This window comes from Bombus impatiens, unplaced genomic scaffold, assembly GCF_000188095.3.
Source record: "Bombus impatiens unplaced genomic scaffold, BIMP_2.2 scf_0151, whole genome shotgun sequence".
NCBI lineage: Eukaryota > Metazoa > Arthropoda > Insecta > Hymenoptera > Apidae > Bombus > Bombus impatiens.
This window is the reverse complement of record NT_176570.1, coordinates 3,030,240-3,047,443: the sequence shown is the minus strand read 5'-3', so window position 1 is coordinate 3,047,443 and position 17,204 is coordinate 3,030,240. Positions and strand designations below refer to the sequence as shown.

Below are 17,204 nucleotides of genomic sequence, written 5' to 3'. Positions count from 1 at the left end.
GTTTCGACCAGCGAGCGAAACGCGCTTTGTCACAAGGTAGGAATCGACAGTCTGGAAAGTTCGATGATTCCTGTCCAGCATGTGCCCGTTTAGATCGAATTCCGCAGATAGGACACGCGACGGCAGACAAGAATTATTATCGGCATATGTCGTGACATTTTCCTAGGATCGCGAGGAACATGCGTGATTACCGAGTTTTCTGATGGACGCCGGCTTAGAATCGTCGCTAGTTGTGAAACTGGTCTATTTTTGTAATATACGTACATGTGATACGCTCTTTTAATTTATTGGATAAATTATGGAGAAAACATAGCCAGTTCCTTATCGTTATCACGAATACGGTAACTGGTTCGAAACATTGTTTTACAAATTCCTGTAAAATGTTCGTTGATCGCTAGCTACTTTATTTCTAGTAGGTAATAGAAATTTACTTTATCTACAATCGATATCGGGTACTGATTGAAGGTACACGCTGGTGCTAAAAGGTAACTAGGTGTGAATACATTATCGACTTCTTTTAATCTGCAGATATTTCAAAATTCCTTCCTTACCTACATGTTACCAGTAACATACTTTGCATCCTATATTTCTCATTCGACACTCGTATCGAAACAACACCTATCAAAATTCATTTAGTTCAGAATAAAAAAAGACATGACGTAGAAAATTTATTTGAAAATAAAACTTTATTACAAAACAGTCGTTTCAGTTAACACATTTCGGAACGTTCGGTCTGCAGACGGGTTCTACGATGGTTACGTTTTGCCCGCACGGTGGACAGGGTGGACAAGGTGCACAAGGAGCAGGTGGACAAGCTGGAGGACAGCATGGATCACAGGGTTGAGTGGACGGAGGACAACAGGAACAGCTTGATGGAGGACATATCTTCACATCGCATGCAGCACGGCACGGTGGATAACATGGTTGACAGGGTTGAAGGCACACGGGTTTGCAATCCACCTCGCAGACGTATTGCATCTCGAAGGGCAGGTCGTTTCGTACGGTGAGACATTTGCCTTGGATTAAGTAGCAGTAGGCCAGAGCCAGGACGGGGTTACCGCTGTAGGGTAGGTGGTGAGGATTGGGCACATGTGCGAATATGTCGATGTGCGTGTATTTTAAGGGAGAACAGCTACAGGCTCCGTGCTGCAATCGATACGAGGGGGTGAGAACGAGTGGTCGAACGAGGCGGGCCGAAGGGAGATAGGCCGGCTAAATGAGGCTTTAAACGTCATTGTAATGGAAAAGCTTTTTAATCTGCCATTAATGCCTCCTCGCGGTACTTATGTTAAGCTGATCGCCCATAAAAAATTCATTCCGCCATCCTAAAGAGGGAAAAGCGCGAGATATGTAGGTGTGTATAAAATTGCTTGCCGACGGATATTGGTTTAAAAACGATGTTAACACGATACCTCTTCAAATACCGTGTTATAGGACTGCGATAACTTATTGAATAGTACTATTTAAATATAACCATCGCGTGAGGAAATGAGATTAATTTCGTAGAATGGTAAGTTTAATCGATCATGGATTAACACGAGATTGATTATCCGAGTCTAGTGAAAGAAGATCAGGCTTGGCGGTTATTTATCCCCTCGTTTAAGCCTCCGATTATCGTAGTTATTACCTGTACCTACTATACAGATTTCAGTTTCTTTCTTAGCCAAACGCTGTCAGTATATTCTATAGATCAACGTAAGAAAAATATGTTACACGAACACGTGTCACTGGAAGCATCATTAAAAAGTTATAACGAAAGAACGATGTAGAAAATGATCGGTAACGAACGTGCGCTTCTACGGTGCAAAGTACGAATAGATCAAGAACCATTACATCTAGTAGTAGTCAGAAGGTATCGTGATACTATTACGAAGTAACTTTGACGAGCAATAAATGAGAACTTCAAAGAGTAACAAATTCAGTCTTTTGCCACATTTTGAAGTGGAGTTGCGTAGCTGTAATCGTAGAAGTATTATAATACCCTCTGACCACTACTAAACGTAGATTATATTATATAATTTATAATTCTTTAACGATGCTTTCAAAGACATATGATTAGATGACATTTTTTCCTCTCGTGACCTATAAAATGTACTAACAAAACTGGAACACGCCACATGTTTCTCTGTCGTACTGATATAGATAAAACTGCGTCAGTTTCAGATCATCGACTGACTAGTTCAGCGGGAATCCTGTAAAATTAAGTTCAAGTATAAATTTCCACGGGCTAGGCTTCCGTCTGGCTGGCTTTCCCGAAAGAAACGTCACGAAAGAGGAACCGTTTGGCCAACGTCAGAACTGGAGCACCTGTTGGAGATTCGGGAAAATCGCCAGCGCTCGAAGCGATGTCCAAGTGAAGGTATTTCAGAGCCGTTTTTGATCGAGTGCCGTGTTAAAAGTTGCGATTCTTCACGCCTAAGAAACGAGATAAATTTCTCACTTAATAGGTTCTAAAATATATTTTACCTTGTCCAGGCCGGAAGCCATAATTAAAAAGGCGGATGGATTTTGGTGCCCTCTGTTCGTCACGCTACTGCCTTTAGGTGGCGCTTGGTAAATATCGTCGCCTTCCGTTCGACCTTCGTGGAAGTGGAAGTCCTCTCTTCGTATCCTTGATATCTCGAATGGATCGCCCATTGTCTCTCCGGAAGCTTGGAGTTTCTCGGCGTTGCTGACTAAACGCGCCACTGCATTGTCCATAGCGATCTGGAGTAAATGGTACAATAATTTATTTCACAAAGGAACGATTTTGAAATTCGTTATTTCGGAAACGCTTACCGAGTATCCGCGACCGACGGTGAGCATCGCGTGGTTTGTTAGCGTCGCGACAGTGAAAATATGCGGATTAACCGAGCACAGGGCCATTTCTTTCATGTGACAGAGAGCATCGGCCATAGCCAAGCGACCATCCGCGTCCGTATTCGAGACACGTACCCTGACGCCGGACTTAGCGGTGATCACCTCGTCGGCGACGTAGGAATTCTCACCGATGCTGTTCCGTACCACGCACAGAGCCACCACAGCCTTCACCGTCGGTGGTTGCAGCAAATTCACCACCTGTCAACATCAAATCCTTCCTACGGCTACTTTCATAAACATACCAAACGTATAACACTTTCAACAGTTAACGAGACTATGCGCTCTCTTTTAATCTTCTTACTATCTCGATTAAGCATTAGGAAATACAAATTACATGGCACAGTTGTACCATCGATTATCCCGATCGCAGAACCGTGCTCATAATCATATCGACCAAATTGCCGGTTTAATCATCGTAAAATGAAACGCTCGAGTTAAATCCCTCCTATAGATTACGCCCGATACTGTCTATAATTTCACTAGCCACCTCTGGTCAAATCGGTTAACAACCTTCGAATACAATTGGAAAAAGTTGCAACAAAGCGAAATAGAAAGCGCAGAGAAGCCTTTTACGGGCTATCAAACGTTTCACTTTGATACCGCAGCGTTCAAACGCATGGACGAACAGTCTGTTATAGCGAAGCACCTGCATGAATCCAGCGCACGCCGCTGCTCCGCATTTGTCCCTCGACATGCCGAACATCGAGCCGCCAACCTTAAGGTCGGTGCCGCCGGTATCGTAAGTGACACCCTTAGCCACGAGCATAACCGTTTCCAGGACGCAGGCAGGATTAGGCGGCTCGTAAGTCAGAAAGATAATTCTACCCGCGTGTCGGGGTATCATGGAGGCTGCACGGTTCACGCACGCGAACAGAGGATATTCCTGCAGCAGAGTTTCCTGGTCGGATACAACCTGCATCGTCACGTTCGTACCGCAGAACAATTCCGCAAGGTACTCTTCGACCCTTGGGGGTGCCATTCTTTCGGGATCTGCGCCACCTGCAGGCAAATCACGTGAAATTAGCGTAGGAAATGAGATTTCGAGCTATCATCGGGGCTAATTCGAAGCTGTGTTATTGGGACGATTTTACGCTCGGAAATGAGGAAGATCGAGCTGTTGAGGAAATTAGGGCGTAATAGGGTTGAACTTTGGGTCGTATATTTTTGAAAGTGTCTACTCTGTTATGGGATACAAGCGAGGGATAATTATTGTTGGTATGAAAAGTAGAGAGCAGGGCGAGTCAACGACACGGTGGGAAGTGCAACATAAGGTTTATTTTCTTACGAGGTTAGTAGACATGAGTTCTCGCCACTTTGCCGAGTGCAAAGCTGAAATATAAATATGACGGATATTGTCTCTCAAGTTTCTAGAGATTTACACGTCCGACCAATTACCACGCTGCTTCCCTCGGAGCTTCTACAGGAGATTTTATTGAAAAAGGGCCGGCAAGGTTAAAAAAGATTGCGAATACTGGTGCACTCTGCAAAGTAGAAGCAATGCAGGTCGTTCTACACGCTTCGAAACTCCCTCAATGACGCGAGTAGATTCTTCTAGCCAGGCCATACACTCCAGCGGTATAAAAAAGAGATGGTAAAACGAGAAAGAGTCTAACGAGCGACGAGATTTTGGCTTTTTGAATCTACGGAGTACTTGAGAAACCCTCGTTCCCATTTCTTTTGTCTGTAGTTTCACAAAGAGTTAATATCGTATTAAAAGTAACATTACGCTTAATCTACGGAATAATTCGCCCGTTAAAGATCATCAAAAAATACGCGCGTTCCTTTCTATTTGCTGGTCGAACAGTACGACTACGACCGATCTTTTTCTTCCTTTAACAATCGGCCTATTCTCTGTGAGTATTATTTCAGCCAAACGGATCAACGTTTTTGTCACCTCTAATATTATTTTACGTTGACAGAGGCACGAGAGAGACATGAACAGTAGATTACCGGGAATTCCGTTTAAAATTTTTACGCGACACGTTTCTTCCATCGGATATAGAATTTTTTCGGACCCATAGTTTTTCAGCAACGAGAAATTAATACGATCCACGTAGTTGGAAGCGAACGGTCAGCGAACGAGGCGAGGAGAAAAAATTCAGGCGAATAATCAACTGGAAACTGAAAACGGCAGTAATTGTTTCTCGAGCGTCCAGGGTGGAAATACGGCCTGGTATTTTAAACATTGGAGAGAAAGTGCATCGGCGCCGGCGTAACGTCGCGCGAAAACGTATATACGCAACTTTTTCTCGCTTAATTAAACGCCCGAGATTCTTGGGGAGAACGAGCAAGTGGAACAGCCTGAAATTTACATTCCCCCGACCGCGAGGAACGCGAATAAAATGTCGAATCGCTGCGTCTATGTCGAGGAAAAAGTATTCGGGCGATGGCCTCTGAAAAATGTTCCGTCGTCAACGTCCCAGAGTAAACCAGAGGACGATCAACGTTGTCCAGGGACGAGGCAAGAAATTCCACCTAGGAATCCATTTCGAGTCAGTCCCTTTAAAATAAAGAGCACCGATAATGTCTAAATGTTTGAATATTAAAATGCCCCCCAGAGGGACTTTGCTGAAAGGTACGAACACGAAGATTCACGCTCGACCAGTTACTCCAAACGAGTTGTGAGCCGCCAGCGATTTTTCCTTCTTCTCCCACGTCCTATTTCTCCAAGGGAAGTCCGCGAAACGGAAGTCGGGGCCATTCTTCGGCCAGTGCGCTCGATAAAGTAGCAGGAATCTCTCTCGGCCCAGGCAACGACTTACCGATGTCCCTCGCCACGTATCTTCCGCTCTCGAGCGCCGAGGCTAGCTTCACGATACCCTGAAGCTTTTTACTGCAAATCGGACTCCATACGGCCAGTTGACACGCCTTGTAGCATCGGTCTGGGCATGTTTCTCGAACCTCCAACGGCTGCACAGAACCGGCAAAGCGATTTCGTGGTTACAGAAAGTATCATTACCAATCGACTTTGAATAGGGTCTTTGGAGGATTAACAAGTTTCCTTATTATCGAACTCTGTAGCTTTGGTTTGATTGGCGAATGGAAGGATGGTGGTGATATTGATAGAATTATCGACAGGTTTGTTTGAAAGGTCAGGGACACAAACGGATCGATGACCAATTTACAACTTACGCCAGTCACAGCTCGATATGATAATTTTATCGTAGCTGCGGAATAGATGGAAATAAAAAAAAATAGGTCGTGGACGTATTCGAATGAACGACTATCGTGGAGACGGAGATCCTGCAAATCAATCGCCTGAAATCTTCTAAGCTTTTGTTCGAGCCTGTTTTCTGTATTAAATTGGAAGAAACGGACTCAACAGAAACAGAAATACCATCAACTACTAAAAAGAAAGCGGGCGTACCGAAGAAAGCTTGTCTGGACTGAAAAATCGATATGGAATTAACCCCAAGAGGCTAGAGACGATGTCCAAGTGACGGCGAATTTTCTGTAGCGTGAAAAAAAAGGATGCAACAGCCGTTTTGCTAAAATATCATCCCCTTAGAACCCGTGTACCATAAATCATTAACAGGAACGAGACCATCGCCTCAATCCCTCGAGCATCCTTTAACTACACAAATTCCGTCGTAAAAAAAGTTGATCCTACGAGACATCTGACACGGATCAAAGAGGTCAACGTTCACGTTGAAACAAGATAAGCGGCGAAGAAGTTGGTGGAGCGCCAACGAAGACGTCAGTTCCTGCGGAATATTTCACTAGCCAGAGAGAACCAGTTTTCGCAACGTAGACACGCTGCCGGCGTTCGGTTTCTAACGCAGCTTCTTAGCTGCCTTTGTTTCTCCACACGGAAAATATTAAAGCGGATAATCCTCTTAGTGGATCGCTCGATTCATAAGCGAGCTTGCCACGGAACACGTATGTTTCGTTCAAAAGTTCTCGAATTAATCCCCTTAACATTTCGCTCCTCGACCCATTGAGAGCTTGTTTTCCTCCCTCGTTTTCTCTCCCCTTTCTCAACCCTTTCTGACCATTCTGCTCTTTAAAAATCGCCATATATAGCATTGCTTTTAATCCCCGCTCTTTCCTCGAACGCCTGTTTCTTTCATCATGGCACGAGGCAAGTTTCAGCATGGAAGATGGTTTCTCGTCTTCGTTATCCGAACGCCCGGCATAGTTCCGCGTTAATGTATTCGCTGCTCGTATCGGAGCCGCGTGTCTGCCTACCCGATAGCTATTATTTCGAAGTAGGTGAATAGTTTACGAGTATATACATGTTGGCGATATCCTGCGAGAGCTTGAAATCGAGGCAACGTTATGTAACAGATTAGGCTGTTAATACATTGCGAACAGTGTTTCCATTTCTCCAACTTGTTAGCGAATGTAGATCCCTCGCGTCAGATTTACCGGTTAATATTTAATTTCCAATCTCTCGTCCACCACATATGCTTTCTATCGAAGAATTTCTTTCTCGTCGAGCTCGAACTTTGTTAAAACGTTATAAATATCTGATTTATTTCCATTATCGTTTTAGTTCTTTTGGAAAATTGGAAATAAAATTTCTTTTCGGAAAATTCCGATCGGAAAATCAATTCACTGAGAGAACCACGACAGATAATTTTTTAATTATAATTTTTCTGAGATACCCTCTGATTATCGCGTCGCTTCTGCTTATTTTTTGTTCCTTATAATATCTTGTCGAAAGGATAAAATTCGTCTAGAGCGACACGTAGATAATCTCACGGCATGTCTCAAGATCAATAACGGTGAAATTCCGAATGTTTAAAAGAACCGGGGAATTTCAATCGAAGCATCTGAAATTCCGGGAGCACCGAAAGACAAGTAATATTCGAGCCGGGGCTAAAGTACCTGAAGCTATTTTAATCTTGTCGCTGACCGTCTTCTGATCTCCTTCGACGAAAACGAGCTTTCTGACAAAAACGCTAATCAAATATCCGAAAAAAGCGAATTAAAGGAACCACGAAGCGATAAACGAAGGGGCAGAGAAATAAAAACGAGTCACAGCAAAACGAGAGAGACAGGGAGAGGGAGAGGAAGGGTGAGAGAACTTCCACGAGAAGAAGAGCAAAGGAACGAGACGTTCTACAAGAAGAAGGGTGAAAGTGTCGAGAGGATGAGAAACGGAAGTACCTCAGGGTACGGAAGCGACGAAACGAAGAGGCGACGTTCACAACGGCGTTCCGATTACGCGGCGTCGGAATTCCGAGGGCGTCTTCCGGTATTTGGAAAACGATGCTCCGTATTCGCGAGACCCGCCTTAGGAGGATGGCTAAACGACGGAGGAAGTGCGGGCCGACGAAAGAAGGAACGAGCTACGCGTCGATGGCTCAGACACACAGAGCCTGGACCCTCGAGTATTTCGCTAATTAGGTCGCCTTGCCGGCCGCCTGGATTTAGGAACGCCAAGCATCCACTACTGTTGACAAGACGAAACTCCCTACTACGTTACCCCTTCAACGTCTTATACCGTTCTCCCCTACTTTGGCCAAAGAAGGCGCGTGGTGTTTCTTACTTCGTGTGTTCGTTGCTTAAAGCTGCAATAGCAATGGAGATACGAGTTTCGTTTCGGAGATAAGGGTCGAAAGTCCCTAGGCAGTTGTATCCGAAACAAAGAACGTGTAACGTCAACGGGACGAGGTGCTACGTTTTTGAGAAAGAGATAATCTTTTCTGGCACCTGGTTCTCTGGCGAATGGCTAGCTACGCGAGCGGTTTGGAATTTGAAAAGAGCGGCTGTTAATTTTCTAATGCGATTAAATGGTATTAAGTGGAACTGATACAGAAACGGGAATTCGGTGTAACTGTGTGTACAGTGGGCATTAGCGAATAACCAAGTTTCGAGCGTTAGAAACGCGTGGCAAGAGGTGCATTTGAGATTAGGATTGAAAGGCAGTGAATAGCGCTTGGCCACTCAATGTTCTGGGCGGACGTTGGTGAAAAAGAGATTATGTTCGTGCAAATGTATGAGCGATTTAGTCACCGAGTCACTATTCAGAGTTTTATCTTGTTCTCTGAACTATATTTTATAATTATTTTTAATTGACCTAACCGGGGTTTACGTGGTATTAAATCTGGTTTATAGCTCGACCTTTCTATAGGCAAATCGGACAAAAATTTCTAGAACAATATTGTATACGTATTTTGTGGGACATTTCAAGATTAAATTTACGTTGATTTTAATTAAAGCCGCGTTAGAACGGATTTAAATGCGTGTATGTAATTTCTAAGGATAACGAAGCAGCATGTTAACCCAAATATCAGCAGTATCAGTTTTCCCTGCTAATTAATCTTGTCTCCGTGTGGCGTTATCGATAATTTCGCAGGAAAGATACCGCGCCGATACGATTGACCAATGTCAAACAGGCAATTCTGGTACAGAACACGGCTCGTTTCCGATCGTAATTCCGATTGTCAGGTATATCATGTGCTTGTGAGAACGAAGCTGTAATCAAGCGTAGTTTCGCAACCTGGGAAGACATCGATGAACAATGGGGACTCGTAAGACACACTTATCCATCATCCGCAGCTCGCGTTGCCACTGCCGCTGACGGGTGTTGTTTAATAGCTCTGTTGACCGCGCGTTTCGGAGCTGATACCTGTCATGCGCTGCTGTTTACTCAAAATGTCGTCGAACCGGAAACGCTTAGGATTTTATTCGCTCTAGTAACCAGACGACTATCTGGGATCTTCCCATCATCCACGGAGAACCATCCTCAGGCTGACATCTAGAATCACGCGCGGAAAAGCATAGTTACGAAGTACCGGAAAACAGCGATTATTAAGGGATGGAGAAGAGACGACCTTGACCGGCCAATTGATTTTCTACGGGTTACACTCGATGGTCGTAAATAAATCAGAAACGAAACTTTTCAGCGAAATTGCTTTCCGACGTGTAATTAACGTCGACTATCGAGGGGATAACGAGGTAATCTAGAACGTTCACTTAGTGGAGTTGAACCAAGACCAGGATCAATCGTTTATCCAGAGACTAACGGAGCATTTGGAACAAGAGTTGCTCAGCAAGTATTACTGTCTCACTGGTTTTCGATAACTGAGCGTATGGTGCCGTTTGTTATGGATTAAGATGTCAGAAGGATCGGCTGAATTCATTCGATCCTTGCCAATCCACGAGAATGTGACGGCGGATTTAGGTCGGTTTAGCGAACGAGAGTCGACCAGCCAATCAAACCCGGGACCAGGTTGAAACACGGGAAGCTGAATTCCTTTCAAACACAGGCCACAGGCTTCCTATTCTGCGAGCGTAGTCCGCACGCCAGCGGCCTGTGTTGTCTCTGTTTGATTGGTTTAAATGGCGCGGCAGTGACCACAATTCGACCGACTATCTGGGAAACGCTTTAACCAGCCGTGTTGCCTACAATTGAGCGGCGCGCGTTTATCAGCAACGTTGACGTTACTAATCTTCGGTTGCTCCACTTTCTTCCGGGAGCTGTTCGATCTGTCATGCTCCAGTCAGTTTCCGTCGTTTCCCCCTTTTTACTCCCCCTTTACCACTCTCTACTTTGATTCATCGATACGCTCCAACACCGACGAACGTAAGCAGAGAGTCTCGACTTCTCGTTCGATTGTCTCGTTCGTAACTGGTTAAAATTGTTTTCAATAGTTCTCTGACCAACGCGATTTCAACACTTGATAAAGACACGCGACCGAGGAAAACGATCGTTCACGGTATTTTGAGCGTTCAATTTGGCGATTCGGGTGAACTAACGTCGAGTACTTACTACGTAGAGGCCTTCTAGAGCTCCAAGAAGCGTGACCAGCTCGACGTTCTCGAAGCGGATGTCTGGTAGAAGCGCAAGCAGCGGACACCTGACGCCAGCCTTCAACGCTCTGTTTAAACATGAATTCTCGTTTAATAAACAGTCGAACGAGAAAATAAAGGGAAAACGGAAGGCAGTGCACGGTCGATCGAAAGTAAAATTAACCCGATTCCATTATCCCCGGAAACGAAAAAGGAAATAATATATCAATGTCAATCTTGGCAGCAAAATGAGAAATCAGGATCGATTTTAATAATCATCAAACCATGATTGAAATCAATTGCATGAAATAGGAATAACCAGCGATAAACTTCGTATTGTCAAACTATCGTTGCTTTCAACTTGAAAACGGTTAAAAACTGTTGAGCTGACGAATATTAAATAGAAAAAATACAGAGGGAAATATCGAGCACGCGTTTCTACGTGCAAAATGCGACATACGTATCCAATATTTCACCCTATCGCGAGTCATGCTCTCTCCAAAACACAATTTCCTCCCCTGAAATCGTGTCTTTTGTTCGACGCGTTTAAACTTCGGAACGGTGTCATTCAAAATCAAGGAATCGTGACCAATATCGGTTGAAAGTTATTCTTTCCTCCTCGTTTCGCTGCGGTATTTCAGCTGTCACGCTCGCGAGTGTCGTCGATGTGCACGCGGAATCCCACGCGACAGTCCTCGCGGCGTTTCTGGTGTCAGCTCGTGGAATTTCATTTTTCAACCGAATTTCGGGACACCCGGCTCGCGTGGAATTTCACTTCCTTCGCGCTCGCGCGATTACCAGACGCTATTTTATGAGGAGATCGAGCGATGCTGAAGATTTCTCATAGTGGGATTGCTTGATTAATCCCCTCGAATTGAGGAGGGAAAGTCGTCGAAAAATTAGGGGAGTCATGAGTAGCGGGCCGAATCAATATACTTATTTAGGGACGCCAGTACGTTTGTATAGAGATATATGAAAGAATAATAGTTCGGTTAAAAAAATACAGAGACATTAAATTTTTATAAACGTTTCCATCTTATTCGCCACTTAAAATCATTAAATTTTGGCTAATTAAATTTTATTCCATTTTCTATTGCTTCGAAGTTATGACTCTGTTCTGTATATTGAAACTCCAATTCATAAAAAGGGGTTCTACTATATTAACGACATCTATCCCTTTTCTGTTATAAATCTCAAGCACAGTGTCAATTTTCTGAAACGTGTGAAATCCCTTCCATAACTACGATATTCGTTAAAAGTTTCTACATTGTTCTGGGTTGTTTGATTCTCCTTTCTAAACGCATTTATCTTGTTCTTTTGCTATTTCCTTACCGTCTTCCGCCTGTATCTTCTATTTCCGCTCGCGGTCAAACTCCAATCTTCGATGGCCGTTTAATCGACACCGTTTGACAAACGGTTATCCCTTTTCTAACCAAGAAAACTGGATGTTATCGCAAAGAACCTATCAACGTTCGTCGAACCTCGGCGCGTTCGACGTTTATTCCGCTTCCGGCGTATTAAGCGCGACAGTAAAAGGCGGCTCGGGGAGAGAAACTGTTATCTTGGTGCACCCTCGATCATGAATATTTATCTCTCGTCCCACAGCTTCGCTTCATTCCGTATTTATTAAGCGAGAGACAGTCGCGAATCAAGCGTGCCATCGCCATAAATAGACAGGGTCGATCCTCCGTTAAAAACTGATAGATCCGATGAATCATTCAGCCGACCGTGCACGAACAACCCTTCCACCCGGGCTTGGCGGCTACCTATTCCGTGTATGTTCTTATAAATATTCAACAGCTCTATTTATCTTTCCTCCTGGAGGACATCCATCATATGAAACGAGAGAACCTTCCAATCGAGATAGGTGTGAACGCTACTCCGCTTTCGACCAATTCTGCGGGGATTAACACGATGAAGACCTAGCCAGATATCTCGAAATTTCGTGTTATTGGTAGTTGACGTTGTTTGAAGGTTAGTAGGGATCATCGAGGTCGTACCACGTTTACAAGGTTATTACAAGGCCAACGAAGCCATACAAACGGCTAAAAATCACGAAAGTTCACGTCGTGTTATTGATATCCGCGGTGTCATCGAGATCATGTCATTGACACTCAAAGTATCGTAAAAGTCGCGTCATTGACAGTCGAAGGTCGTTTGAAAATCCACAGGGATTATTGAGATCGTAAATCAAAAATCATTTAATAGAAGTAAAGCTCGTGACGCTGTCATTTGAAAAAAAAGAAAAATGAGGAACTTTTTTAAAAGTAGTTCGACCGTTCGTAATTACGGAAATTGTTAGAATAGTTGAATAATTAGGGTAGGAAGTTGAAGGTAGTAATATCAAATAGCACATGTGAGTGGACGTCCTCTCCCATATATAGTCAAACTTGTAATCTGAAAATTCACGCGGCTCGTTAGGCGATGGTTTGTCGGTCAATTCGATTAACCAGCTTCTCTCGGCGATGCACCGTCCTTTTTCGCCGCGAGCAAACATTTCGGTCCCGATCGGACAGCCGTGCCCACGGGAAGGCAAAGTTAACCGCGTTATCCCACGCGAAACCTCCTTCGTTATTCAACAATCGTGTAATCCGAGTTCGTCTAATGAGCCTGCACTTTGATCTCCCGCACCAATTAAGCCGTGCAATTAATAAGCAATTACGTGGTGATTAGCTCTGGGTAATCCGCTTGTTCCTTTTTCCCTTTCGCGGGAAATTACTGACAAATATACACTACCAAGTCTGATCACTCCCACGCGCAATCCAACTCAGATTAGCCTAAAAAATCCTACTAAGAATATCTCTTATTAAAAAGATATTTATTCGATACTACCTTTTGACGCCTTTAGTGGCCGCCTCGGCGAAGCTGCGAACGTCATGGTAATCCATGTTGAGCGGCCCGGTCGGACTGTAAATGAGCCTTTTCGCGGGCAAATTGATGGACAAAACCGCACCGATCACGCCCAGAGCGGAATCGATCTGGGCAGCGCTGAACAGCACCGTTTTGAACGGCTCAGGCTCATCGAACCCCGGCGCGCAGCCCGACACCAGGATTATACCATCGTAGTCGCAGCTGCAGATGTTCGGCTCGATTTTCAGCTGACACGGCATCCATCTGAAACGAATCATTATCCTCGTTAGCCCTGCTCTTCGCTAATTGTCGTGGCCCCGGGCTTTCCGAGTGATTATTTGTCAACGATGTATCCCGTCATAACTCTTAAACAATCAACCACCATCGATGTGTGGTTTCTCGATCGTTTTTATTCTGACACAATTGACAGAGGAGCGAACTGGCTAGGCCAAAAACTACTCCGGAGAAAATGGAAGATCAAATCTTAGCCTAATGAGAGATTCGGACGTGGATGGAATTATTTTAGGAGGACAGATCAGATTTGGCGCTCATGTAACAACACGGAAATCTTTGACGTTTCGGTTGGAATATAAAGCCAGTTTAATTGCAAAGACGGTGTAGGCGGTATTCCGAGCTTTAGACTTAAGAATGGAGATCTATCCACGCTGCGAGTGACTCAATTACACGACACAGGAAAGATCGCTGTTTGAATCTTGATGCAGCTCTTCTCTTGGAATTGGTAATTTTAGAGATAAGGTTCTCTCCGTTTGAGAGTTTGGGTCATTTGACGTAATAAAATCAGAATGTATATCTTGTATAACGAATGAGAGACTTTTATGTTTAAATAGAATTTCTTTATTACTATGAGTTTAGAGACAATAAGGATTCTAGCAACTTAAAAAACACATAAATCTCGCTATTTTGGAAATGGCCATAGTTTTGTTCTTTGATTCAAGATCTATTGCGTGCCACCAACTTCCAGTTCGAACATCACCCCATTATTGTTAAATCCACCATCTCTTTATCGTTTCCTCCTTTCTCGAAACTCTATACAAAATCTCAATTTTCCGAAAAACGTTAAACACCCTCATCTCGAGTCTCTTTTAACGAAAAGTTGAATGAGTTGAGAAACTCCGCTTGAACTGGTATTACGTCGGAGGAAATTTCGTACGAGTTTTCCTAAGAATTTTCGAATCCCACGTGGTGCAGTTACACGCGTCGGAGGAAAGTTTCCTTTGGCTTATTTTCGCAGACTCGCGACCACATCGAAGGGGGCGGGGGCATCTTCACGCAAGTTCGCGATATCAACTCGACCCCTCAGGGGCGGAGGTGTTAGATCGTGCAGCAACTCGTACGCTTTTGTCTTCGTTACCCATCGATAGCCACGCTTCACACCGCTCAGAACAGCCGTGAGCGTTTATCACGAACAAATATACGAATATTCGGACGGTATGCACGATCCGACACTCGAAATTTTGCCCCGTGGATTTCACTCCAGATTTTTGATCTCATAAAAAAATATATTCCTTAATAAAAAATTTAATAGTTATTTCTTGTAGATATTAAAATTTTGTATTATTATTTATTCGTATTAATATTTGCTTGAGCCTCGTTGAAGTTTCGTACAGAGTACATACGTCTTTCTCAAAGTTTCAATTATAAAATTATGATGTTAAAATAAGTATCATTACTTAAATAAAAATATTTTGGCGAACTTGTTGGCAGATCCCTTACCGACTCCGATGATTTTTGAGTATGTTATCGGAGGCATAACGCTGTAAAACTTTTCCCTATACATGTAACTGTCGGTCAGCCCTAGTTTCCGACATATTTGCAAGAAACTGCCGGTATCAATACGTTGAATCCTGGCTATCTGTTCGTATCTGTGATACAATCGCGAGCGTAGTCGACACTTTCGCCACTTGGCGATCTGTCGATATCCATCAAACATCGATTTATTTATTTTCGTATCATACTTTACGGATCTAATTCAGCTGCTAAGAAAACCTCGATCACAACTGCATATACCAATGGTCCGAGTTGTGACTCAACGCAAAGTGAAAAAAATTATTATTCTTATAATTAATTTATTATTATGTTATGCAGTTGTTGTCAGACTGAAGAATTTTCTATGTATTATTTGCAAATATCCCGAAGAAAAAATCAATCAAAATAGTTCCTCGCAACAAAGCCAAAAATCATCGGAGTCGGTGACGCAGTAATCTTTCGACAAGTTCACTAGTATTTTTAATAAAAAAATATACAATTATGTCATAGTTGTAACAAAAAATGTATCAAATTGAAACGTACATTAGTTTCGTCTACGGAATTTAAGAAAATCGAAGTTCATTAAAAGTCACTTAACGCCAAACTTTATCGGAGTTTCGATAACTCGAACAACTTTCAATCGAAACTTGTTCCGAACGAGACTTATTCTTCCACAAGAAATATCCAATTAACCGTTAAAGAAGACGAAGAAATGTTATAAAACAACGTTCTTCTCAAGAAGACTGTAAGAAGTAAAATCGAAGCGTGGCAGTTTCTCGAAGTAAGCCGAGTGGACGTCGAGCCACTCCGAATCTGCACGAGTCCTCACGGGTCAACGATTGCAGAAACGCACGAGCGTCTACGTGGTGAATTGTTTCACGGTCTTCATGAACTTACCTTGACTCTACCGCCATGGTAGCTGTGTTAGCGACGTCCTTTCGGAAGAGAAATTCGAAAGACTGCTCTCTTCTCGAGATCGATGGTCTCTTTTCTGTTACTGGGCCACTTCGAAAGAATAGATTCGAAGGCGCATGGATGGCGATTGAAAAATCGCGAAAAAATCGAGATGACGTTTCTCGACGTCGACGCGAGACACCGAAAGGACCGAAAGTATCGAAATATCAAAGAAGAACAACGGCCAATCGACCGTTGTCCTTCACTGCCAGCTTCACATTGGATATCGTTCCTCGTTCACTTGCTGCTTCTTTCCCTTTTGTTCTGTGTTCCTCGGCTTCTTGTCTTCGCGATCGATTTCTTTCGCACGCTGGATGCTCACTCTCCAGGATTTTTATGGACAGCCAGGAACGCTAGGGTGTACAGTGTTGCCACTGTTGCCAGTGCAGCCGTGATTCTTCCAGGAAGTGCTATGTATATGGTACTTCGCAGAATGATAATTCTTAGCCAACTATGTTAGTCAAGTTGGAGTTAAAGTTGATAAATGATAAATTTATACGTAGTATAACACTATGGAAGTAACAATAATATTTTTTAACGTTAAAAATATGATAATAAAAATTTATTTGAAATACGTAATGTCGTTAAAAAATTTAATAAAGCTGCGACATTTGGCTTCCAAAATTGATAATTATGAAAGAGAATTTTTTACAAAATTTAATTAAAGAAACTGGTGTATTTCAATGAATCCTCGCTGGCTATTCAAATATCTAAACATGCCTATCGTGCGACGTTACCACGTTGACTTCTCTGCATAGCTTTTGAATTCATGCGGAAACCTAGTTTTTCATTAACATTTGACGCATTTGTGGCGTAGATTGACTTCCTTATAATTTCTTTGAAATTTTGACAACACGTTATTTATCACATTATTTATGCATCATGCAATTTGCAGAGAGCCTGGCTTTACCGAGGTAGAAATATTCATCTTGAAAGTTTAAAGTTTTAACACGTAATTCCTATACATAGCAGGCGTAAAAATGACTTTTTGATTAATTACAGGAAAACCGTTCCTAAAAAGTTATTAAAATGCT

At 43.1% G+C, this 17,204-nt stretch overlaps 1 protein-coding gene across 1 annotated transcript; it reads right to left on the bottom strand.

Annotated features, from left to right (window-relative positions):
- Positions 1-647: 647 nt before the first annotated feature.
- LOC100743061 (putative aminopeptidase W07G4.4) lies at positions 648-16,481 on the bottom strand. The gene is made up of 8 exons (XM_033319365.1): positions 16,114-16,481; positions 13,432-13,713; positions 10,580-10,688; positions 5,622-5,769; positions 3,506-3,858; positions 2,779-3,057; positions 2,467-2,706; positions 648-1,146 (listed from the first exon to the last, which is right to left on the bottom strand). The coding sequence occupies exons 1-8, from the start codon at positions 16,128-16,130 to the stop codon at positions 706-708; spliced, it is 1,869 nt and encodes a 622-aa protein (XP_033175256.1). The 5' UTR covers positions 16,131-16,481; the 3' UTR covers positions 648-705.
- Between the last annotated feature and the right edge of the window lie 723 nt (positions 16,482-17,204).

Bases quoted from the DNA above. Each gene is read 5' to 3' on its own strand.
- LOC100743061 (XM_033319365.1), bottom strand. The intron at 3,859-5,621 runs GTAAGTCGTTGC...ATTTGCCTGCAG, and splicing joins ATACGTGGCGAGGGACATCG to GTGGCGCAGATCCCGAAAGA. The intron at 1,147-2,466 runs GTAAAATATATT...TATCGATTGCAG, and splicing joins TGGCTTCCGGCCTGGACAAG to CACGGAGCCTGTAGCTGTTC.